Raw genomic sequence first — 26,670 nt, 5'->3', positions numbered from 1 at the left:
GGAAGGAATTTGACAACAAAGTTCAAGGGATCCCAAATCTGTCTGGCAGTTCAACATCATAAAACTCATGATTTTCTTTCTCAGAAATAAAGGCCATTAGCATTGCAACATCGTGTTCTGTGGCATTTGCTTTTGTGAGGGGACTCAAGTGAAAACTGAAGGGACACAGGAACAGCAAGGGAGGTGCTGACAGGCGCCAGACTTTCATCTTTGTGTCTCTGGGCCACCATAGGAGTGCTCAATAGCTACTGTCATCTGATGGATCAGTGCTGCCTGGAAACTATGAGAGGCACATCTGGCTCTCGGTTCCCAGTGGACAAACGTTCAGAGCACAAAGCCAGCTCGGGGATGGCAGTTGTTTGCATTCCCGGTACCACACTTGGGAAGGCAGAGGCATGAATACTGCCCACCATGGCGAACCGGCTGCTCAAGAGCAGCTGAGCAACAAGGGAAAACATGCCTTGCCATTCCCAGTGCTGTCTGAAAGGCAGATTTCTGCCTTCCTGATGGACAACTCAGTGCCTTTTAAAAGTCTCTAGCAGCATCTACATCTGCTATGTAGACCACGCAATGGGAGCAAGAACACGAAGCAGCACTTTTGGCACTGCAGACCTGGTTCTCACGCTGAGGGGATCTCAGGAGGGTTTGTTCTGGACGAGTCCCGTGGATTGAATATCCCTGGGCAGCAGCAGAGCAGCACTGGAGCACAGCCTTGCTTCAGTTCCCTGCATAAAGAAACCTGCTCGTGAGCTCCAGGGCTGCTCTACAAGGTCGACAAAGGCACAGTGCATAGGAATGGTCATCTTAAGAGCGTACTTCGAACCCAAATCCAAGTGCAATATGTGCATCACAATTAACTCAAAAAAAATAAAAATAATAATAATAAAAAAAGGCTTCACTTTGCAGAAGGAGTGGACACCACCCCCAGACACAGATCAGGCTGCATAGGTGCCCCCAGCCCCAGCCCCTCCTTTCCTCACGCTTCCCACCCGCAGGAGTCCCCCCGCCTCCCTCAGCAGCAGCAGCAGGACCGTGCCCGGCCCCGGCCCCCGGCCCCCGGCCCCCGGCCCCCGGCCCCCAGTCCCAGCCCCAGCCCCAGCCGGCAGAGGCCGGGCCCCGGCCGCCTCCCCGCAGCCGCGGCGCTGCCGCCAGGTGGAGCCCTTGGCACGGCGCGGCCCCGCGGCCACCCCCGGCTGCAGCCCGGGCCCTGCGCCCCTCAGCGGCTTCCGAGCCCCAGGCCCCGCAGCGGGCTCCGGGTGGAAACCCGGGATAAAAGGGGCAGCCAGGCGAGCCGCCCTGCCCGGGGGGAACCGGGCACGACCCACCCGGGACGAAGCCCCCCGGCCGCGGGTCTCGGGGTGCAGGCGAGGGCAGCCCGGGCACCTCAGCCCCCAGCCCCAGATCTCATCCCCCTGCGTAACCCGGCTGCCAGCTGCCTGCCTCCGGCTGATGCTCGCAGGGCCAAAGAGGGTGGGGGATGATGGTTTATAATTAACACAAATAAAAATAGACTTTGAATAAACCAAACACGGGGAGGCTGGAAAGTTGTGCACGCCGCTGGGAGGTGAGGAGGAAGGCAAGGGGCGTTACTCGGGGAAAGGTAAACCGAGGCACGGCCGAGCGGGAGCTTCGCCCACCACCAGGCAAGTACCTGAACGCTGCTCGCAACCTGCCCCTGGCACCTTGCTGCACACAGCAGGACACGGGCAGGGCTAGGCCAGAGTACTGCCGCCGGTACTCCAGTACTTGTGAAACTCTAGTTCACCTTCCAGCTGGGCTCCCGCGGTGAGGAGCCCTCGCTGGAAAAGATGCTTAAATGAGAGCTTTTCCTGCTATAAATACCAGTCCATCTTCTTGTTATAGATGTTAGTCGATACTGAAATGTCTTAAAGATGCATCTTTAAGATAATAGCCGTGAAGTGCCGTATACAGGTTTTCTACCTCTCAGAGGATGTGCACAAGAGTCATTGAAACTGACGAACCAGCTACACTGGAGAAAATGTGAAACAGACTATGAGTAAAATGCTGTGCAGTTCAAAAACAAACGTGGGGGAAAAATTAAGAAGGTTGGGAGAGGGTAGACAATAACAAAGAGTTTCTTTGCCTTTTTTTTTTTTTCAATACTCTTTATAGTTTGGGCTTCTAGGGTTTATTTATAACTAGGATAAAATTCTCAGGCAGAAGTGGGATTTTTTAATATCAACAGCCTTCCTCTGAACGTTTTTATTGAGGAAATATGTTTGGGATGCTTGGAGTAAAAGAGTACAGAAAGAAAAGACTGGGTTAAATTAATTCCTGCTAAATACCTACCAGCAGACTCGCTGTCTATATGGGGAGCTGGAGACAGAATTGTACCAGGGTAAAAAGGATACTGTGTCTATTTATAACTCTGCCTTCACCACCGTAGGAATTCAAAGGAAAACTCCAACTCAGCACACAGTCTTCTCATCATCTGCTTCTGTCAAGATTAAATCGGGGCTGAGATCATTCCCTTCCCCTGCAAATCTCTGCAAGGAAGTATTTGTTCCTTTCTGCACGTAAAGGACTACAGCAGTACAAATCGCCTCAAAGCTCATGTGCTCTGGGAGCCCTCACCCAGCAAAATGTCACCTCTTCCACTGCGCTATCCAGAGCAGGGGAGCCTCACAAGCCCCCAGCAGTTTAGTAGTGAAGACCATGGGTGTCTCACCTGCTCTGCATCCCCACTCCCTGCACTGTCCCCAGCCCTCTTCCTTATACCAGATGCTCTGGGGACTTGCAAACAAGAAGGCAGCACAGCTCCGGTGTGCTCCCAGTGCCAGGTCGCATGGAGCAGGAGAGGAACAGGGCCCCCAGCCCTGGGTCACACCTGCTCATCGTGCCACGTACTGAGATGAGATCCTTGTCCTGCAGCCTCTTGCCACTGGGAGGCATCCATCCCTGGAAAGGAGGGGTGCAGTAGGTGCGTGGGGTGCCTTGTCTTTGGGAGAAATCATCTCACACGATATGAGTACACGTGAGAGTAGCCTTAGAAAAGGTATTTGCAAAAACCTGGCCCCTATGCTAAAAATAAGGCAGGCTCCTGGAGTTCTTCAGCTCCACTCTTTTTCAGCGTTATGGTGTCTCAGATCTTTCCTTCTCATCTTGCACCTTCCAGTTTCTCTTTAATAAGAGCTGCTCTTTCGTTCTTCACAAAGCACTATCTACTCTACTCTCTCGGAGCTCCTCTTTTGTAATTCTGTTATCAAGCTGTCTGCTAGGTGGGGAGCAGAAGGTGCAGGACTTGGTGCTGCCTTTGAGGTACAGCTAATTATTATGTGCATCTGTTATTGTGGTTGCTGCCTCAACAGGTGGAAAACATGCTGTTCTCTGATAGATTGGAGCACTCTGTGCTCCTGCCTCGTCTTTTCTCTAAAGCCACTCGTGTGGTGTTCCTAAAATAATAAACACAGCCTCACTGCTGCCACAAAAACCCCTGGTAAATATATTTTTATGGGAATGAAATATTAAAGGATTTGAACAGTTATTCACTGAAAGCAAAATATGAGCAGTAAGGTTGGGTAAAGATTCAAAGGCTGGTTTGCTTCCTCTCCCTGGGGCACATCAAGGCTGTACTGCTTACACTTTAGAGATGGATAGTGGGGAATTACTTAACCCAAAATGATGGAAACAATTCAGACTATAATAATATAGCATGAGAGTTTCTCACATTACATCTATTCCCCATACTGCTGGCTATATTCTGCCTTCAGATTCATGTGCACAACTCTCATTGGATTCTGGAGGAACAGTATTTGAAGCCAAAATGCATTTCATTGTCTTTCTGAAGTCTCTCTACGGTATAGTTGGTAAATCCTGAGCTCAAGGACTGGGGACAAAGCTTGTCTAAACATTTCCCAGTGCCTGTCTCTGCAAGATTCCCATCTGCTGTGTTTTATTTTGAATTTCATCTTCCTACTTTCCTAAAAACACAAAGCAGAAACACGTTTCCTCTGCCCTGGAGAGCAGGAATCACCAAATTTCCCAGCAGGTTCTCTCACAACATGTGATGGATCCAAGTTTGTCTAAAAAAACTACAAACCCTTTGTGGAGCAGAAAGGGAGGAGACCAGAAATGTGGGCCAAGTTTCAGAGTGTTATGAACACCTCCCAGCCCCCAAAGGGGCTCCATATCCTGTTTCCTCTCTCCCAAAAATTTCACCTGGCTTTGGGTTTCATTAAGAGAAATACACATTGCTCAAGTCCAGGCTCTAAGACTTCGGTTCATGCTTCCTGCTGACACTGCAGGAGAGCCACAAAAGCTGAGTCTGACCTGGGGGCTTCAAATTTACTACAATAGCAGAGCAAATTAAATAGAGAGCACATTAAGTGGCTTGGGAGATTGTTGTTGACCAACAAATCTTCATTAAGTTCCTGCATCAAGCTGTGCTATACCTCTGATGGAACTGGTTACTGCATCTCCATCTTCGTTTCAACTACTTCTCCACCAGGCTTAAAACAAATTCAGACTTGTTTTAGGTCTAATTAGAAACAAAATACAACATTAAGTCACCTTGCCCCGCGTATGCACCCAGTTTGGAGGCGTTGGTACATCATTCAAGCAGGCCAAATCCCTCTCCTTTCACCACCAGTTATTTGCTGCCCTGGTTTTCGTTTACTTTTATTTAATACCAGTGTCTCGTGGTGACTTTGTTCACTGTGTTATGGGGACTTTCTGGGTTACTGGTTTGCATTACCAAAGACAAGGTCTGAGATCTGTTCCTGGCACTGCCCTCCAAACCTTTCAGCTGAGCCCACCCTCGAGAGCCACCAGCACAAACCCCAAGAGCTCGTAGGACGCACATCTCCCCATGGCAAAGCCTGTACTCTGATAACAGCAGCTTTGGCAGGTTTGGAGCAAAATCTTTTTCTGGCTTCTGCAGCTGAAGGGAGGCTATCACAGCAGGGGCCTCTGACATCGCTTCCCGCAGACCACTACTGTAAAGATAGCTCTATAGGTAACACCCAGGTGCCATGCTCTTCTGCTGCATGGATTCTAAAAACACTCTGCCCAATTTAGGCTAAACATAGAGAAGTTTGAGGGAAAAGTACAGGGGAAGACAAAAGAAATTAAACGGCAGTGCTGAGAGTTAAGTAGCCTTAGCATCTGCAACATGCATCGCAGACTGTCCTTGCCCTGAGTTAAGAGGAGAAACAATTATTTGGTATTTATCTTCTAAATACAAGGTAAGAAGCCAAAGGTACATGCAGATGCACCATGAATGGGCGAGTTAGCCTGTAGTATTATGCTTTGCCTGATAACATTTATGGTGGCCAAACTACATGCTGTCCATGGAGACTGATTGTACCCCGTACTATGTTGTCTCAAAACACTTGAAACATGTGGATGGGACTCGACCCTATTTGTATCAAAGAGAAAGCCTTGATTGTTTGGGTTTGTGCAGCAGTGCCGCAGCACATGGGCTTTTACTAGTTCCCAGCACCTGGGCACAGCAAGGCAACCTCCCCTTCACAAAGCTGCCTGTCGTGTCCCAGGCGCGGCTGAAGAGTGCAAACACAGCAGCTGCCTAATGGGATCTGAATTATTTTTTGCTTATGGTTAGCTGGCTTCCAGCTCTAGAAGAAAACAAGTTCTGTTCTGTGACTTTAGAAATATGGTAAAAGTTAACCTAAAGGAGAAATGATTAGAAATACCTGTGATCCCAAGAGCTAATACAACTGCTGGGAAATTCTAGACCTCAAATCAGCTGTGCTACAGAATGATTTTTTTCCCTTTCAGCAGACTTAGTAGTGAGATTTTACAATGAGAATAAAGCAATTTGCATAGCTGACTTAGGATTTCATCTCCTTCCATTGCATCTCTTAGACTGCATACACATCACCCAGCAAGTCTTGTATCTGTTCAGTCTCATACTGACCTCTGTACTAACTTGATTTATTGTTTTTAGCTCTCAAATAGTATATTACGTTATACCCCAAAGGGTCTGATTAGAACTGTCCAGTATTTTAATGATTTATGCGGGGCATCTGGGACTGCACGGGTAGCATACGTGTTGTGTCACTGCTATAGGAGGAGCCTTTATTGATCCATACCAGTGTGCTCCAAGACGAGAGTGTCAAATTCCAATAAGCTTTAGTTTACAAACCTGATTTGACAGGTGGCCAAGCCTGCACTGGGACTGACCATCGCTCTCATGGTGGGAATAAAACAAAACAGCTGGATTGCTTCTAGCCATTGCATTATGAGAGGATTTCCATTCCTTTCTCTTGTTCTATTTCTATCTGATAGTGCTTAAGGAGGTGTTTATCCTTTCTAGTTTTCCAGCCAGAAACCTGGGCAACAGGAGCTTGCTATCAGCTCTGTGGTCTATCTTTCTGCCAGAAGATACTGGTGAGAAACACAGGCTCCTGGAACTAGCCTTCCCAGTCTCTCTGAGTCCTGCCATGGCTATCACGCTAATAGAAAGCCTCAGATCTGAGAGGCTGTGATGAGAGAAAGAAAGATGAAGAAGCCCTTACTGCAGTTGTTTTTAAGCATTTTATAAGGTCTTGTGCTGTTTTCCAGTATGATGATAAAGGATTTTGCAAACACTGAAAGAAAGGTATCACGAGCACAGTGTGCTGTAATAAGGTTTCTGTGTCCTCGGTTTGATTTTTGCATGTTCTGAAACCTATTTTGAGTGCAAAAAACAAATCTGCTAAAGCATCCCTAGAAGACCTCATCTCCCAGCATAATTTTTGGAAAGAAATCCCACGGAAGGCCAAACTTAACCATGACTTTCACCTCAACGTAAGTTGCCTATGACTCACTAGAGGTGGGCACAGCTTTTGACCAAAATTACAGTGGGTAAAGCAGGTTCAGCTATCACTACAAGTGCTTGGCAGCACTCCGCCCCTGGCTTCCCTCCCAGCTCAGGCCTATGCAGAGATGTAGAAAAATCCAGCGCTTCTTTTCCATCTCGACCTGTGTGGTGGGAACAGCCATGTCTTCCTCACAGGCTCACTGTGATAACTACAAAACGCATCGCAGTGCTCGGGAAACACCAGGGAACTGCAGGCGCCTACCTCCTGCTGTTTCCCATCTTCCTTCCTAACAGGTTGCTAGGCCCTCCTGCCGTGCCAGCACAGGGATATGCGTCAGCTGTCCCCGCAAGTGGGTCGCACAGAGCTTCTTCATGGTGCTGGGAGAGACCACAGGACAAGAACAAAGAGCAGCGAAGCTGTCAATGCCCCAAAGAGAACAGACCCAAAAAAGCAGCATATTGTTTTTAAGATAGAAGAACATACCAGTGCTAGTCACAGGGGAAAAGGGCTTTGCATTGTGCCATCCTTTTGGTTAAATCCTTGGGGCAGAAACCATTCATTTGTAATGGGATTCTTTGAATTCTGAAGCCTGATGTTTCCAGTGCTGGGCTGGAAGACACTGCTACAGTAGTTATTGTTACAGCGGCCTCATCCACCTTCAGATGTGGCCTGCTAAGCTCTGGTGGGGACACAGGACACCAACCGAAGGGACTGTGTAACAGCTGGGGTTCTGCGCGAGGCACGGCACAGGAAATCCTTGGCCTCTGACACAGAAATAGACATGACTTCTGCCACAGATCATTTTGGATACCAGAGGTGACCTAGGAAAACTAGATCAGGGTAGATTAAGAACATGCATCAATAAGCAAATCCCAAGATGGACAAAACCATGGGTAAGAGACTGAAAACAACACGCAGGTGATTTTTATCCTTCTTTCATGAAGCTAGATGCAGCATGCCCAGCAGCCACGGTGCACAGGAATTTACCCTGCAGCGTGCAGCGCTGCCAGGCTCTGCCTCCCACACAGCCACAGCACTGCGGCTGAAATGCACCGCCACAAACGTGAGCCTTCAGTGCACTGGATCTGCTTCAGAGAAACAGACACAGCACATTTCAGGCAATCTGTGAACAAACCTAAGCTTGTACCTCTCTACAGGGTCATGCTGTACTAACACCACCCAGTAATGAGAGCACCCCATGCTCTCTGCAGCTGCGGGCTGCAAATATCGGTGGAACATTACTAAAAGTCATGAAAAAGCAAGCAAGATTTGTGCTGCTCAGGAAGGGCGACAGCTTTGCAGTGGTTGTACAAAAAAAAAGAAAAAAAAAGGTCAGCCAGACAGCCCAGCTGGTTACTAGCAGCTCCAAGAAGAAAACAAAATGGCACACATTACTCCTGATTTCAACCTGCATCCATTTGCCAATCTCTGTTTCAGAAATGTTTCAGTAATCTGAGGGTGCTCCCAGAAAAACAAACAAACAAAAAAACACCACAGTTTACCCATTCAAAATAACTGTTTTCATCACAGGCAAGTCATTGCTGGAGGCAACGATACTGCAATTTAACAGCCCTTGTGCACAGGAGAAGAGACAGCCTTATGCAGGAAGAACTGAATTTTAGGCAAGCTTGTCTTTGAGTGGGAGCATAAGAATAGCAGGAGGTTCTCCTGAACGTAGCACATAGCTGTTTAGCACTATCATGCTGCAGAATGGGATTTTTGTTTTCTCAATGGAGTGTAAAAAATACCAGTATTGAATGGATGAACACGTTACAGACTGTCAAACCCAATCACCAGTCAAGTCTGGTGGCTGAGGTCCGTCACAGAAGACACGAGCAATGGTATGTGACCCAGGAGCAGCAGCCCAGCAGGGAGCTAGAGAGCCTCCGATACGAGCACGCTGCTGCAGTGACCGGTGGCACACAGAGGTGGCAGATGCACTTTGGACCAGCTGCTGCCTTTGGGTCACATGCAATGCCTCCAGGTCTCCAGCAGACCAGGTTGGGTTCCTGGGTGTAAGGATGCACTTCGCAGCTGGGAGCAGAGGAGTACCAAGGGGCTCCGGAGGGCCCAGTTCTGCAGCTTGCTGCCAAAAGCCCGGCATCTTTGCTGGGATATGGGATGGAGCGGAACTGACTTTGCTTGCTTGCCAAGAGCCAAGTTCAGGTCCTTAGAGGTCTACAGAGCTCTTGCTCCAGCTGATGACTTCACGAACACCTAGAGCAGGGAGGAACAGAGCTCCCCGCACAGCTTTAAATGTTTGTGTTTCCTTGCACACGCTGATGATATCATTGCCACCTGAGGGCCTGAACCCTGGTCTTGGCAGGTAAAAGCCTTCTGGGTCACCATACTTCGGGGTTCTTGCTCTCAATGCATATTTATGTAACGACTGCTAGATGGCTGTAATTAAACGACTGTAAAGCACCACCTAAAATGCACTAGTAATAAATCCGTAATAGCTGATGCTATAACAAGCAGTTACAAAAAATATATTGTAACATGCAGATTGTTAACACAGTGTCTGGGCCTGTTTAATGCACAGCTTTAAATAGTTACAATGCACACTATTAAAATGGCACATAAAATTTGTAACTAGTAAATAAAGGGTCCAATTCAGCAACAAAATACATCCAAGCTTCAGTGGTGAAGAAGCCACGGAAAATTGACTTTTGTGCACACCTTCTGACAGCTTCTCTATAATTATTCATTACACTGAAGTAGGCCCAAAATAGCCACAAAGAGAAAAAAAAAAAAAAGTTTTCTTAAGCTATTTTTCCCAAAATCACTAAGCAGCAGAGAAGAAGCCCTGTTCTGTCAGCCTGGTTCCCTAGAATTTCCACCAAAGCCAGAGGGATGGCTTGCACGAGCAAGGCTTGCTTCTCCAAGCATGTCCCTGCCCAGTGTGCCTCTGCTCACCTTCCTCTAGCCTCTTACCTCTCCACCTTCCCAAAGACATTTCACTCACATGTTTACCCTGTTTGGGGACCTTCTTTTCCATACTGAAGATGCCTTGCAAAACTGCTCAAAGGCTTGCTGATTGTTTCTCCAAGCCTTTATCACTGACCTTGGGGTAGGTGAGGTCTCTCCTCTTTTCTGGGCAGTCCTGCTGGCAGTGCCACCTATCAGCCACAGTTTCTGCAAAGCATTCTGCATATGCCCATCCCTGCCTGTGTTCTGATTCAGAAACATTGTTAGGATCCCATTTATATTACAAAAACACAACTGTGTCCAGAAAGCTTTGGCTTTCCATTCAGTAAGCAAGGGGTGAGTCAGGGAAAATCTATTCAGCTGCCCATATTTTTCACTTCTCTTTTATCCAGTCAAAGCTGCAGTGTGGGCAATATTTCTACTGAGATGATTTCCCGTGGCTAAAGAATAAAACAAATATACATGCAAGATGCAGGAAAAAAATAGCCAAATCAGCAGGTGGCCAGGTTTTGCACATTCAGTGCGAATATTGCTGCCAGTGAAAGGGTGGCTGTTTCTGACTAGCCACCATCAGGAGCCACACACATGGTTGGTAAATACAAGTGTACTAACCAGCTGATGACAAGAGAGTATTTTATACTACAGTTAGAGAAGAAAATGAGGCCACCCTGCCTCAGGGCCTCCATGCTGCTGTACATCCTGAAACAGTCAAGACCATCAGGTCTGAGCCCTGCTGGCTGGCCCACAGCCTTGCTATGAAAAAATTACACAGACATTTTTGAGGCTTCTGAGGCCTGGCTACCCATAACATCAGTGGAAGTTGTGGTAAATTCAGCATATTTGAGAATCAGGACGGGTTGATTAATTTCTTCCTTACGTTCCAGTAGTGCTTTGCATCAGAAATAACACTGCCAATTTCCCTGGGTGTCACACGGAGGGAAGTTCTGCTTGGGCACAGGAAAAGTGTCCCAGTCACTCTCCAGTTGGGACAGGGAATTTGGTACCAGCACAACACTGAGCAGAGGAACAAGCTGATGCTTTCCTCATCCTTGTGCTGCTCAAAGCTGTCCCAGACACGAACCAACTTGGCCAGTCTGCTCCTCATCGCGGGCTCTGCATGTTGTGCTGAGAGCCAGGCCATCCAAAAGGATTTTGCTAAGTCACACCAAGGCAAGTAGTGGCCTTACCCTAAACGTATAGCTTGGTTAAAGCTGTCCGACTGGAAGCCTCTACTAAATTTGGAAGTGCTCTTCAGATTACATCCTCCAGCTGCCAGAGAGATTTTCTTACAAACAGTTGGCAACTTAAATACCTCGAGCCTCCCTGGAAACTGCCTCTATCACAGCTTTCAAGCCCAGACAGCTTTACCTCAGCCATCGCTGTATTTGATTCATACCATCTATATCCCACAGCGCTTCTAGCAATTGATAAATTATGACTCCAGTGAGACTATCGGGTTAAACACCAAGGAAGAAAGAATGATGACAGTAATACTTGTCATTTGTGTGGAGATGCAGCAACACAAAACCCTCTCTCAAACATATGTTATCTTGGAGAAATCTTTCCAAGGGATAGGCTTTCTGAGAAACGTTTATGGCTTTTGAATACACGATAGGCATGAACTCGACATGACCTACTTTGGCCAAGCCCTGGGCTTCAGCCTGGTCCTTTACCATCACAAATCAAATAGTCTATCTGAAGCACAGTCAGACTGATATCTCCAGAGATGACAAGGGTACAGCACATACCAGCTTGAGGGAAAAAAAAAAAACAACAACACAGGATGCAAAGCACTTTGTTCTCAGGATTTAAAAATGTGAAAGTGTTTTTACTAAAGCTAGGGGAAAACAGCTATGCTCTACCCATACACAAAAGCCAATAGAATACCTGGGATGATTAAAATATTGCATAGATCATTGAAACGGGCGCACTGACACCCTTCTATTGTACCAAAATATCTCCTTTATCTTGGCATTGGAAAATTGTAATGAAAAGCAAAGGATATAAGGGCTTTCTACTAGGACACCAGTCTGATATCCTAGACATAAGAGTTGTTTTTCCCTTCTGACTTCCCACAGCATCATGCTGCAGGGTTTCATGTTGTCCCAGCTCAGCCTTCACACCATCCTCTCAGCTTGATATCACACCAGTGTACTGCCAAATGGTAAAATTGCATTGACATTTGTTTTTTTTTCTTATTTAATTAAATACTGTGGTGTTGGAAAATTGGATAAAAGGACTTCAAAAAGAATTCCAAGGACTGTTAAGGGATCGGTCTCTAAAGGCCCTCTCCTCAGCATGGCACCGAACAGCACTAATTATATTATGGAGAAGGCTGTAGCCAGTGAATTAACTGAAAAACAACCAAAGTGTCCAGAGCATATACAGTCCAAAGAGGCACCATCCACTGATGGGAAGAGGGGAAGTCAAAACAGACAGTAAGGAGATACTCTGTGACCTCTCACAGGACCACTTTCCTTTTTTCCAGGGATGTTCCCTGAACATCGCCCAGCAACAAAGCATCAACCTGGCCGTGCTCTTAGTCCTACTGCCAAAAAGTCACTCCTGGTTTTCAGAAAGGGGGTTACATAGAGAGGCATACATAGGCCTGTGTCTAGTTTGCTAGGGCCATCTGAATGACCTTCTGCTTTGTGATAGGCCTCTATGGCCTATATGGCAATTTTCTTGCTCTTCATAATTAAGGAAATTTTATTACACACTGGAACTCAAATTACAGTTGTAGTACAAACCAATTCAAAATTAATCTAAATATAATGATAAAATTTCTCCTACATTAATACATAATAATTGCTGCAATATAACTCTAGTAGGTCAAAGAAGAGGAACATTTCATAGGAATATCATTCAGAGGCAGGCATTTTAAAATTGTATTGCTCATCCATATGACACTTCACAGAAATAAATTCACCACAAAAAATATAGAGAGGAATTGAGCTGAGACTCATTAAAAACATATTTTTAAAATGAAGAGCGACATTATTACATATAATAATTTTCCCTTCATACTAATTTGTTTTAATCTATTCATACTCCTTATAAAACATTACACAATTTTATTCATATCCTTGTTTTCTTTAAATACGTGCATTGCAGTAAACGACACTTGCATGTATAAATTTAGTGAGTTAAAATGTTAGACTGACACTAGAACTGAGCAGTCATTTATTCAGAAAAAAATGCCTTGTTTTCCTGTCTGTAAATTTTCTATGGAAAGCTGTGATTTTTTTTCAGCGCATTCATTATTCAACATATTAACTGAATAGTCCTACAGAGACTTCTCTGCTTTTGAATCATTCACAGCCTGTTAGTTCCAATTATTTCACATTTGAAATTTGAGCCCTAGTCCTTAGTTTTTATTGGGCATAGAGTTTACATGAACTGATTCTGTTCTCCAGTTGAACAAATGTGACCAGATTGCAGATGGAATAAGTTTCATACACAACTTCCGCAGTTCATGTGTGTATTTCAACAGGAGTAAATTCCTTAGCTTGAATACAAGATGTATGTAAGCACCAGCTCAAAGTCAGCTTAGCATAGTTGTGAAGCAGCACTCCCACCTTACAAAGAAAACCATTATTCCACAACTTTTGGTATCCATACAGTAAGCAAAGCACACGCTGCCTCCTCTCACCTTGTCTACACAGTTATGTTCACTTCTAGAAAGACAATTAAAAAAAAAAAAATCTCCAACAGAGCAGTTTTCCTATGGTTTGCCATACTTCAGAGCTGTCCCCCCAGGCTGTTACAGGGATGGGGTTATGGACCTGGAAAGCACAGCTCCTGGAAGGGCCACGCAAACACAGCGACATTACCAGCACTCTTGGGCAGTGCCATGTAATTCTCTGCTCACACAAAGCTTAGCAAAGCAAGGCTGACAGCAGCCTTCGGTCCTCTGAGGCTAGGTAACACGAAAATCTATGCATTTATACACTGGAGAGGGCAAGAGGAAGGGATAACAGGCAGCAGTAAATAAGGAACAAAACCCAAACAGTTGAAAGCAGCTTTATAGGGAGTGAGAAGTGCCCTAGAGTGGTCATTAGCCACACTGCAAGGAATGAGATACATCAAAAAAGGGGAACATTTGCTGCAGATATTATGAGGTGGGAAGGATTGGAGGAGGCTGTTATTCTTGAAACATTTTAATGAACTGGCAGATGGCCTTGTGGTCAGGACACAGGAAATGCGAGTCCCATTTCTGCTGCAGACCTCCTGTGTGGGATCAGAGAGTCACACAGGTGTCTGGGATCACCAGCAGGAGCCGGGGCAGAGCCGGCACAGGGACACCGGGGTGGCCAGTATCAAAGAAGCTATCAAAATTGATGGGGAATGTCCGTTCCAGTATGGGAATGCCTCCATGCCTCCTCTTGCACAAAGCCATCTGAAATGGGCAAGAACATCTGCTTTTGTTTTCACAGTAAAAGCTGACACTGGAGGAGATATGCACATTTGGGAGGGGAGCACATTCCAGAGTGGAGCTCTTTGTAACACAAACAATACGAGACCTGGGAATGTTGTTTTTTGGTGAAAACGTACTGTATTTTAAAAGGAGGAGACTGCCTGGGAAGGTGGCAGGAGAAGGTGTACTGAAATAAGAGGGCACCCCCCTGACAGCTGGGAAGCAAGGCAAGTCACCCCAGGAGCACAGCCAAAGGGTGGCTTCTGGCCAGCGTTCACTGGCCTAACACCAACACAGCGGTCACTGCTTCCCTCCTCCTTGGTTGGCCAGCTTCTCCATCAGTGAAACAGTGGATTAATATAAAGGTGCCAAAAGCTCCCAAAGCGGGCTAGCCTTCATCTTCTCTCTGCCTGTGTACACAAAGACAGATGTTTTTAAACAACGTGGCATCAAAATGTGACTTCAGGGCTAGTGAAAGAGCCTTGATGGGACACCAGGAAAACCTCTCACCACAGCTATTGGAAATAAATTGTCAATGTAGCACTTAAACGTAAATACAACCTATTAGTAAGTGATGGAGCTGTTCAGCATAGAGAAGGAAGGTTTCAGGTCTGCTGTCCTGTACTGTTTTACCCCACACCACCCCTCTAATCATTTGCACAAAGCACATTGAGCCGTCGATGGCAGAACATTGACTACAAATTCATCCAAGTCCTAGATAGATACTGCTGGTCTAAAGCTGCCTGAGTTGACAGACTTCGCAATATCTCTGCAATGCAGATACTTGACTAGTTTTTATAACATAGAAACAGACTTTTAAAAATAATTTCTTAAAACAGAACTCTGGTAAAAATGCAGTTTCTATTATCCTCCTCAAAAATCCTCCCAACAGCTCAAATCTGCAGCTAACACATGGAACTACTATTTCAAAATACATGTACCACATGGAAATAGAGTAATTCCAGAGATAAATTGATTTCTAAAAATAAAATAAAATAAAATAAAATTCTCCTCATAATTAAAGTATTTATTTCAAGAAAGCAGAGGAATGCAAATGAAACAACCTATAAAAAACCCTATAGGAATGTTTATGAATGGCAGCTAGAATCACTCTAACTTACTCATGCAGATTCTTTCTACCATGAATGTTTGTCATCAGGACAGCAGGTATGGCTGGTAACTACCATTAGAAGAACCAAAATACTCATTATGGTTTCCTGTATTGAATCAGACAATTCAGAGTTAGCCTGTGAGTAAGATTTTGCATGCCCAATTCTATTCAACTCAGCTCAGCTTGTTGATTACAAATTATAAAAGACAACTTAGATGGAGAATATATAAGCAAGTTTTAGTTGCATGGTTAAAGGAAAAGTGCAGCGTATCATATTCGTAACTTGTTTCTATACCCACTGAGTAGCTACAGTTACATGATACATTTTCCATAGCATTACCTCTTTCCATTAAAAGCAGAACTCCTCTCATGCTGGCCTACCAAGGACTGGGCTGTTTTGCTGCAGTAACAATAGTGTCTAAAATTCCAAATAGGAAGAGGGAGAGTTTCTATTACCATGAAGGGAGGAAAAAAATAATCATGAAGTTATAATCAATTGTTTGACAAATCTGGAGTAATCAGGTCAAAATAAGCTGAGTACCTGAGCCTAGCAGCTTGCAAAAGCTTTAGCTTCCAATTGTTGCCGTAATAATATAAAAATTCGTTTTAGAAGCACATGCTGCCCTCCACCTTTCAGGATGGCCTGGGACTCTCTGTACAGCAGGGACTTACTGCGCCCCACGATAAGAAGAACCTCAAGCCGGACTCGGGGAAGCCAGAGCAGCGATGAGACACCGTCCCTGGAGGAGCTGCGGCGCCTGCTCTGGACAAAGGCACGCCCCACTGGGCACGTGGATGAAGTCTGGCCAAACCTTTACGTGGGAGATCTGTAAGAGAGAGAGAAGTGTTGAAGGTGTTGATGAAACTCTCAGCCCCTACCCTATCCCTGCCCTAATCCTCCACACTACTTAAAAAGAGAGCTAGGCACTAATCTGGGGACCCCTCACAGAAAGTCTAATTGTTGAGCAAGGCTGAACTGTGCTTTAGATTGCACAAGCAACCTGAGCATCCTGATACTCCCCTCCAGGAGAACATTCCCCCTCCTGCTTTAGCACAGGAGGCCCACACTGCTGCAGCCTGGTAGGGCCACAGCATCACTGCTGCAGGTGGTCGCAGCAGGGCCATGTTAAACAAACACCCCCTGGTTTTCACTTCATACTGCCAGATGGCATCAGTCCCCTGGCCTGACGGGTGCTCAGCAGAGGTGACTTGGTGGGAAAGCAAACCAGAAAAACAGTTTGTGCACAAGTATTTCATCACCACAAGCTTTTTATTTTTACTTACCTGGGAGGAACCTAAGTTGGCGTTTGGGGAAAAAATGGAAATGTAGGAAATATAACAGCCAGTTTCTTAAAAAGCCAATTCTGTCTTGAAACATCTTTGTGGACACTTTGGACCTAACTAACTTGTCAGAAAACTGCCAGTATGACTGGCTGTTGTAACAAACCACACCATTAGCAGCATGTTTTATCCCGCACTGCAGTGCAGCAGCGGGATACAAACTACCCGTCTTCTTCCAGGTACGTCGCTCGTGACAAAGCACAGCTGAGCCAGATGGGCATCTCTCACATTGTGAACGCTGCTGCTGGGCGATTTCGCATTGACACTGGGCCCAAGTTCTACAAAGACCTGGCTGTGGATTACTATGGAGTAGAAGCAGAGGACAACCCCAACTTTGATCTCAGCATTTACTTCTACCCAGTTGCTCGGTACATAAGAGCGGCACTGAACTCCCCAAGAGGTAACTAGACCATCTGTGCACGTGACATACCTTTGGCATGCTCCTTGGTGTAGGAGCCAAGTAGGGCAAGATCAAATAGTACTCGGCATAATCTAACCACCTGCAGATGTGGCTAAGAATGGAGATACACAAACCAAGCAGCGTCACACCTGCCTCCCAGACTCCCACAGTGAGTCTGGGAAGCTGATGACATGAGCTGCAGAGAGACTCTCAGTACCTTGTTACTGCAATCATTACCCTGTTCAGGAAAAGACAGAAGTGAAGCCACACTGCTGTTGAAGTCTATTTCTAGCCCTCAGGAATGGCTCACAGCATTCCCTCTTCAGATATTCCTGCTCAAAATCAAACTAGTTATTGCAGAGATCCCCCCAAACTTCTGCAGGACTCAGGGTAGGAAAGCCAAGGCTGTGCTCCCAGTACAGAGCATCAGACCCTGAGCAAGGGAACATGGCATGGCAGTGACCCACCCTAGGGCATGAAAGTCCTTGAAGGCTGGAAGGCAGGTGTCACTTGAGTGGGTTTTACTGTTTTTTGCTTGCTTGTTTTGAAAACTGCATATTAGTGTGAGCTTCCTGCAGTTTACATGTTATCTTTGTGCATGAAGGAAAAATACACAAGAAGATAGTTGTACAGATGCATATTTTCTCTGAAGGTAAAACAGGGAGGGTGCACTGAACAAGCATTCAAAGGGGTTTTCCCTGTGTCTAATACTACTTAACATCTCTGTTACCAAAAGACAACAGGATAGCAAACCTCCTTGACTAACTATATGGACATTCTGACCCAGGAGGAGATGCATGCACTTTATCTTGCAAAATTAGTAATGGAGTTTAAAATAAAAGCTGGGATTGTGTAAAAACATCACAATACAACAATCTATACAAGCCTTATAAACAATATAGGGAAGAAGTTGCTAGGAAGCAAACTGGTTGAAGAGAGCTTGTTTACCAAGTCTCCTGACTTGATAAAACCGGTCAGGACAATGCCATTTTATTGGTAAAAAAACAGTCAGGAGATAACACTACAATGTTGCTAAAAAATAACCTTGAAATAGGAAGATAACTAGCCAAATTCTTGGGCTTGCTAAACAGTGTCCAGATATGATGCCAGAGAGCTGGAGCTAGTGGGGACTGTGCCTGTTAAGGATGAGCCTTCACAACGCCAGGTCTCTACTGTGCCACAGAACTGAAAAGTGATTTATGAAGAGAACAGTTAGTTATGCACTCAGCAGACTGTTCTGCTTACGTGACAGTGAGCTTTAATACCAGTGAAGGTTCCGAAATTTTAACTCCCCAGCCTGGTGATGTGCATCTAGAAGATCTGACCTACACATCTAGAGAGCTACACTGTACAAGCTAGGAAAGGGAGACACAGTAATAGAAACCAGTGCACCTTTGTGCTAGATACACGAGTTTACTGCTGTTTGGAGTGCATAATCCACCCCGATAGAAAGCACTTGCCTTTGTGGAACTGAGGGTTGCATTTGGATATCAAAACCACTAACATATTTGGGAAACTTGGATCTGCATCCATGCCTAGTACTGCATATACTATTTACAACTGAAGTCATTATTGGTGGTGCTCCAGGGAAAGGTAAGATCCAAAATCTCCTCATGCATGTGCAAAAGGAGTTTAAAATAATAATAATAATTCCAAGCTGATTGACAAAAGACAGAAAACAACAGATGAATCATGGTGGCCACAAAAGCAAACAAAACCATTGTTTTGCAAGATGCATACCCAAATACTCAAAGTTATGAATGCAGAACAAGTCAGGGCTCAAGGCAAATACAATGAACTCATCGTGTCTAGAGTTCCTATTTATCCCTACTCCTGTGCTTTTAGATACTACTTTACTGAACTCCATATGGAAACAGGGCTCTGGGAACGGAGACAAGGTGAAATTCAATCATATAGAGTCCAGCTGTTGCTGACATTCATCATTTTAAGGAAAGTGCAACAGTTTGGAAAATATATAAACAAGATGTTCTAGAAGCATAATTTCCTGAAGTACAGAAATTTAGCAGCTAAATATCCATGACCTGTGGAGGGATGAGACAGGGAGGGGATTGTTACTCACATCATTTAGAAGAAGAGAAAAAAGCTGAATGTATTACAAGCAGTGATGCTGAACAAAAAATTATACCAGGTGACAAGAGGCCTGTTCATATTAAATTCAAGATGTAATGAGGTACTTCTGTTTGATTGAGAAGTCATTTAAGACTGCTGCTTAACAACTACTAGCAAATTCAGCTTTTTTTTTTTTTTTCTTAATGAAATTAAAATTATCTTTTCTACCTGGGAGGATAAATTGAAGTTAAGACTATCTGAGGCAAAAACATATTTAAAACTATGAATCAAATACTCATTAGAATCAAGCAAGAACTGTTTTCCCATCATGCTTGAACCAAATTCTGATGTTTTACTCCTCAAATCCAGAGTGCAGCACAGACTGATTTACTCCAGATTTCTGTCTTAACTGAACAGATATTCAGTAATACCAATATTAATCTTGCCCATTTGTGTGGACATCTGTGTAGCTGGCATTTTTTGGTAGAGCAACTAAACCTAAGCATAAATCAGCAAAGTTTGATAAAGTTTAGCAAAAGGGGGAGGAAAAGCAAACTTGAGCACACAGATGAAAGCATGCCAAGAAAACTACCATACTAAAAGAGAAAGATTCCCAAGTAGAGAGCTCATGCTTTTATTGCTCTCCAAACATGTTTAAAGCAGGCAGGTTTTAAGTCCCCCATTAACTTACTGAAATTGTAAACCCTCTCAAAGGCATTTCCCTTCTTCCACATCACTGGAGCAAATGAAGAGCCAAGCTCCCTCTCCTTCCTTTTTGTTGCTGTTGTTTGTTGGTTACGAAACAAGCTTAACTGAGGAGAAAAGGGTTCCTCTCTCTGCCATAGGGACATCCCGTGCCTCACTTTAAGCCACCTCTCCCCAGAAGATGACAGCCCTTACCTGTTCTGGGAGGCCTGGGAAGAAGGGGCCCGCTGCCATTTACAGCTCTCCTCAGGCTGCTTGCTGTTTAAAGAAGCGCAAACATAGATACTGGTGAATTGAGAAATAGACCATTCGTCATGCACCTGGCTAGAGGCTGGTGGCTAAAACGCAAGGAGAGATGAGAAAGCGAGGTGGGGCGGGGAGAGCCCCGCTGAGCTCTGCTGCTGGTGGGCAGCGGGGCTCTGCTGGACCCAGAGCAGCAGGGGCAGCCGGGGCGCTCGCTCTGGGTGACAGAGCTGAAGCCTGGTCTGAAGCCAAATTGAATCCATCCTGCAAGGAAGCAAGGGCTAGTTCAGGACATTTAGCTCAGTTAATGATGAGTAGCAAAAGGACAATAAGATATTATGTGTTTTAATGGCTAATTTGTTCAGCTACATTGAATTTCCCAACTTGAATTTGGCCAACAAAGTTGAATGTGCAAACTTTATCCCTACTGCAAACCCTTTGATGTCAGTAGAGTTACAGCAGGCATGAGCTGGATACAATATCCATAATCCGTTGTTAAAAACCAAGCGTTATTGTTCCGCACAAATCCCAGCCAGATGACAGTCATTGTCTGCCTCTGCAAAGAGTAGCTTGAGATGCGCGGTGCAACATTTCAAGTAAGGATTGCAAGATTTAATAACGCCAGAAGCTAAATGCCCCCACTTCTCCTCAGTTAATCCCATTATTCCTAAGGGATCCTGTTACACGCTGAGAGAAGGTTGCAACATGGCCCTCTAATGTGGGCTCAGTCCAACTTCTCTTTGGAGTGTATGTTAAAACAAAGGCTGGGGGGGCAGAATTGGAGGACATCAGCTTGTGGCACGGCTTCTGTGGTGCAGAAGATCTGGTTATAACCTCCCTGCCCATCCCATGACGGAGAAACGGACCACAATGGCCATTGTGAAGGCTGCTCACGAGGGCTTCCAGCACTGCTTTCCCAGGCCCTGGTCCAGCAGCCACCCCAGGAAACCAAGCCACGGCGCTGGGACGAGCTGCCTCCCGTGGGAGGCTGACGCCACGCTCCAGTACTGAGGTCGCTGCAGTCAGCCCACATGCTGCAGACGTGCTCTGGGCACTGCTCAGCCGTGGTACATCGTGGCGGGTTCAGTGTCACTTAACCCATTTACAGTTCCTGAGAAGGGACGTGGCTCCGAGCCTGTAAACAGAGCTGAAGAGCAACACAGCTTTTGTTTCCTGACTCAAGTTAAACATTCAATTTGTTTGCTGCAAATAATCACATAGTAAATTCAAATCTGCTTTCATTAGAGCCATTTTACGTTAATTAAATCATTTCACATGACTGATCTATCTGCAACAAACAGTCATTTTATTGTCAGTGTACCAGCATTTATCATAACCTCTGTGCATGGTGAAAAAGGCTAGCTGTGGAATAGACACTGCACACGTAAAAGAGGCGATATACCTGCACCCTCATGGGAACAAGTGAATTAGAGAGCCATGCAGATTGGGTCTGAGGTCAATAGCTGGGGCTTGTTCACTTTTGCTCAGATGTCTTCTAAAGCAAGCTGCTGATCTAGGAGGACTCTTTTGAAGTGTAGATAAGCAGGGAAGAAAATTCAGTGTGCTCTTACTCCCCACCTCCTCATCTCAGACACAGAGTTAGATATAATCCAGCAGAGTAGAGCCAGACTGTACGAGCAGGAGCCTGGAATTTGTTCTGTTCTCTGTGCCCTCATAAAAACACATCAGGCAGCTTTCAATGGCAGCACCTGTACCTGTGTTCAGCTGGGTCTTCAGTTCCACACTGCAGACGGGGTGAGCGTTTCCCAAGGCAGAAGATTCCTTCTGGGTGGCAAAATATAGACCCAAGAACCATTCTGCAGAAATGAGGTTCAGAACAACAACTCTGCCCAATTTTGGTCAAGAGTAGATTGAGTTTCAAACTATTTAGCACACCAAAATCAAACCCAGCATCAAGGCCTTCTCTATGTTTTTTATTATTATTTTTAAACCTTTGTTTGTGCCTCGTGAAAATTGAAATTAACATCACCTTTTAGCAGGAGTGCAAAGCATTTCTCCTCATTCCCACAAAAAGTAGGATGTCACGTCCAAGAATCCCCATAGAGTTAATTGAATTGACAGATAGTGTAACTTAATTTGAACAACAACGTCAAGTTGTGCAGAATACAAATAAATTCTGCAAACCTCTACCAGAATTGGAAAACACAAATGAAAGATCACTTGATCTTCCAATTCTGCAAAACCTTACATTACAATCAAAGACTTCTTCCCTCCCCCTGAGGTTTTGATGCCCAGTCCATCCCTGCTGGCACCAGGGCTGTTTTTGCTGCTTCCTTGGAGACTATATTTGTCCCTTTATTTCTCCTGAAGACATGTCTATCTTTAGGGCTGAGCTCAGATTTCTCATGCCAGGATAATGAAAGGTGGCGGTGTCACATACGTTGCAGAATCGACACTTCTCTGAACCTGCTGCCCAGAGCAGGTTTTTACAACACATGCTCGTGCTCTCCAAGCATGTGGCTATGCGATCATCATTAGTCAGAACCAGAGCAGTTGCTAAATAAATACTCTGTCACAAACAAAATGGGATTTAAGATGAAAAGCTGTGCACAAAGTACCCAGAATTAACACCCAGAGAGACAGGGGCAATCAGTCTGAGGTTTTTGGCTGGATCTAGTGTCATCGTCCAAAAGGGATATTTTTGTCTCACTTGAAGCTCCACTGGCGACTACATCACTCCCAAAACCAGGGGTGAGCAAGCAGGGACAACCAGGGATGACAGGCTGGGCACAGGGGCGAGGGGCACGAGAAGCAGAGGGAAGAGGGGGCAGGTTGTGCTCATGCCTCCTCACCTGGGTCCCATCACAAGCAGGCTGTGCAGCTCTGAACGCTTTTCTCTGCCACCTCTGCATGCCACCAGGCTGAGGGCTAAGCCCCAAACTCACAGACACAACCACAGATGCTGGGATGCAGTTACGAACTTTCTGGCCCTCTGGTATAACTGAACCCCTCTCTCCACTCTCCAGGCAAAGTACTGGTTCACTGTGCGATGGGAATCAGTCGATCTGCAACTCTTGTCCTCGCCTTCTTGATGATCTGCGAGAACATGTCCCTCACCGACGCAATTCAGGCCGTGCGCTCACACAGAGGGATCTGCCCCAACTCCGGCTTCCTCGAGCAGCTTCGGGAGCTGGATCTCCAGCTGGGAAGGGACAAACACAGAGGAGCAGCGCCCTCAGGGCCTGTCCCCTGCTACCAGACACAAAGACACTGCCCAAGCTGAAGATGGGGCACAGATGCTGCAGGGACTTTGCTGTAGCTGCACTGAGAAACTCCTCTGGAAACGGCTGGTAGGAGCTCGGTATGTATTTTTTGGATAAGCCCACTAATTGAAAGAAAATGAAATAAAGAGGGATTCATATTGGAAATTTCGCCCACCTGGGCCTGTTTCTTTAACAACCTGCTGTGCAGGGCACAGGGAGCAGTTGGGTTTTCGTGCAGAATTAAAAGGCAGCACAGCCAACTTGAGGAGACTTTTTACTTGCTTATAATTGCGTTTATATGGCAGGAGGGAAAATGGCTCAACTAGTAAATTAGAAAAAGAAACCATAAGGTTTTCAAGCAATCTTTAACCTTTCACATCCAGCTGGCACAGGGCGGGACGGCAGGCTTGGTGAGCTGACACACTCCTTCAGGCACGGTGACACGACCCAGGATCGAGCTCAGGCCCGGGGTTCTCTCTGTGACCAGCCACAGGGTCTCCTGTGGGGACCTTCACTGATCCTCTCAGCTTCAAACCTATGGCGAGGGCTCAGAATGCAGAGAGGGGCTGACAGGAGGGCCAGAGGGGGCAAAGAGGGCTGACAGGAGGGCCAGGCAGACGCTGCATGCCAAGGCCATGCTGCTGGGAAGGAAGAGAGATCAGGAGTGAAGGGAGGCTGCTGCTTGTGCAAGGGGCAAGGAGCACGTGTGGGCACACTGCCTGTGGGGTGGCAGTGCCAGGCAGGGACGTCCTTCTCTTGCCTGGAAACCCTGTGCTCCGCATCACCTTCCCCGGGTTTCCCTGCTACGACTGAAAGGCAGAACCTGGTGTCACTGTGTCAGAGCAAAAATGAGCAATGCCTCTAACAAATCCAAAGTAGCAGCTCTGCTTTTCGATTACTCTTTTACGCCCAATTGGCCACATTTAATCTTGTGAAGAATTCGAAGCAGATATTTGCTTCAGTGCAATTACAGCCACATACAGAACATTGGCAAATGCAAACAATATAGAATTTCCACTTGACGGCAGATTAATTTGGTGTGATGTTTTCCCCTGAGAGGCCTTAAAGGCTTGCAGTTCTGAAAGTACCATGCAGTTCATATTTATAGCACTAGGGATGGTGAACAGAGAGAGAAGCCATTCCCAACTGAAGTTTCTTTTGCCTCCATACATTAAAAAAAAAAAAAAAAAAAAATTAACCGAGCATAGCACACTTCCACTGCATTTCTCATAATGCAATATGGAAACCTGATTTCCCTGCAGAGCCTACAGAGAAATTCAGGTGGTGTTTCTGCCTCCATAAACGCAGTAAGTAAAAAGCAAGCAATGGTACAGACTAACCTCCTCCCAGGGAACAGAGAGATGACTCTTCCCTCAGAACAGGTCCCGTGCTCTGAGACCTGAGTAAGTGGCCAGAAGGGAGGTCACAGCTAACGATGGAAAAATCAGTGGAGTTACAGCTTTCAAAGGCCTCTTACTCCTGCTGCAGCAAGGAGGTTGGATTTCAGGGGGCCTGGTGGCTGGATCACTCCTGGCACCTAGGTCTGCCCCACCGAGCTCTGCCTGGGGACCCTTTCCTAATGGAAAGGTCTAGGCCATGCTGAAGCTGTTTTGTGAGCAGTCTTTTCAGCTGCCTTCAGCTCACTGCAGCACCACCGATGCCGAGCCAAATGGCGTTACATTAAAACACAAGGGGTGTATGAAACGCTCAAGTTCAAAATCTGTGCATTAAGCCCGTCAGGACAGGTCATAATTCCCAGTGAACTGCACACCTGGAAACATCTGCAGGTGTTCATATAAAATGAACAACTCATCAGAGGGACCGAACCTAAGTCTACCCCTGGTGAAGCCTGTCAGCCACTGCAGGACTGCTTCGGCTGCCCAGGAACAGCCAGAGATGCCCTGCCACGTGGCGCAGGAAGCCAGGGCACTGCCAAAGCAGGAGCACTGGTTGGGTGGCACAGCTGCAGGTGTATGGCAAAGGCCTGCAGCAGCACAGATGTGCCCCAGCTCACAGGTTGTTCACACGGGTTGCACACTCAAGTGCCTTGCTGCCCCTGTGCTCTAGTCAAGCAGAAGTCTCTTAAAATTACAGCCAGAATCAAGTCAAACAATAAAAACTAAAACCAATACTGGGGGTGGTTCCAGTGTATCTTGTGCTGCAGTTTCCAGAACCAGAGTTGCTGCTCACTGCAAGCTGCCAGCTCACCCTGAGAAACAAGGAATAGCTTCTTTCCTGACAGCTATCACTGCTGCTAATCAGGAGACTGATCCTGGAGGGCAGCTGCCAGTTTTGATGCTGAGGACTCAGGTAGAGAAAAGTCCCACTTTCTCCCCCAGAGGTGCATGTCTTCGACATAGCCTGCCATTATCACACTTGTCCAGCACATTGGCTAAATATTACCTGCCCCAAACCATGCTACCAGATACACGGGGAGGTGATCAGATAGCAGACTCATACATACAGGCAAAGCAGCATTTAGGCCATCATCTTTTCCATGCCTGTTTCTCAGCCAGCACAGAGCAAGTGCTGAGGGTTATTTATGAACACCTCTGCTCTGCATGCCCGTTGAGGAGTGACCTCCAACACTGTGGAGGAGCTGGTGCCTTTCCTACCCAGGAAGCCCCTGAAGGAGGATGGCCATCTTAGCCCCATGTCACAGACAAAGCACCTGGACTTAGCTCGAGCTTCAGCAGGATGTTTGAGGAAAAACACAACAGAATTTCTCTCCAGCCTCCAGAATTGGCACAAAAGCACAGGAATAGTTCTCTCAGTTAAGATATCATGCCTTCTGCAGCTTTTCCTCCCAGACTTTCAGCAATGATAAATACAGAGAGTATTGCTGCGGGCATGTCTGCACTGCATTATTTATCCTTCAGATTTGCACTTAGTGTTTTATTTGTAAAAGGAAAGTGGGACCATAAATCTGTTCTGCAAAGAGCCAGGGGAAGAGAGGATAGAAATTTTCAACAAGTTGCAGTGAAGGAGATGCTGCCAAGGACAGGTTTCTCATGGAAAGAAGTGCCAGCCAGGACATTGTCCAGGTACATGCCATGTGGTGCAGTGGTGACAGCTAAGAGTGTCAGCCTTTTCCTTGCAGGTGCAAGGAAATTTATGTTTCTGCATTACACGGGTTTGTGCCAGTGGCTCCCACTTCTGCCTGAGCTTTGGCACTGCACAACAAGACCAGGTGACTTTCTGCTGCCGAGCCCTGTTGTTGGGATCAGATCTGCCAAGCTCCTGCCAGCCTCTCCAGAACTGCAAAGCACTGTCAAGTCCACTTGCCAGATGTTATCGTCTTCCTCCTATTTTCTGCTTCATGCGTCTCCTTGATCACAAGGCTGAGGTGCCGCTTACTGCAGAGAGGAGCTTCAAAATAGCATGTGCTTCGCAAATCTACTTCATACCCGACATTCAAAGAGTATCTGCAGCTCCTGAAGCCAAGTCAA

The 26,670-nt window shown here is 46.1% G+C and overlaps 1 protein-coding gene across 3 annotated transcripts; it reads left to right on the top strand.

The window, feature by feature from the left end:
- The first annotated feature begins 1,564 nt into the window (after positions 1 to 1,564).
- On the top strand, positions 1,565 to 26,670 carry LOC309879957 (dual specificity protein phosphatase 13B-like). 3 transcript variants are annotated; one of them, XR_014317869.1, is made up of 5 exons: positions 1,565 to 1,643; positions 15,849 to 16,067; positions 16,759 to 16,979; positions 22,985 to 23,319; positions 26,322 to 26,670. XR_014317869.1 is itself a non-coding variant. In XM_082764317.1 (4 exons), exons 2-4 carry the CDS (start codon positions 15,877 to 15,879, stop codon positions 23,239 to 23,241), a joined length of 669 nt encoding a protein of 222 aa, XP_082620443.1. In that variant the 5' UTR covers positions 1,565 to 1,643; positions 15,849 to 15,876; the 3' UTR covers positions 23,242 to 23,673. The 3 variants fall into 3 exon arrangements, 2 of the variants coding, with proteins under 2 accessions (XP_082620443.1, XP_082620444.1); XM_082764317.1 differs by lacking the exon at positions 26,322 to 26,670 and having other exon boundaries at positions 22,985 to 23,673; XM_082764318.1 differs by lacking the exon at positions 26,322 to 26,670 and having other exon boundaries at positions 1,588 to 1,643; positions 15,876 to 16,067; positions 22,985 to 23,673.

Source organism: Aythya marila (assembly GCF_965140915.1).
Source record: "Aythya marila genome assembly, chromosome: 7".
In the NCBI taxonomy this organism is placed as follows: Eukaryota; Metazoa; Chordata; class Aves; order Anseriformes; family Anatidae; genus Aythya; species Aythya marila.
This window is presented reverse-complemented; position numbering and strand designations above follow the sequence as displayed.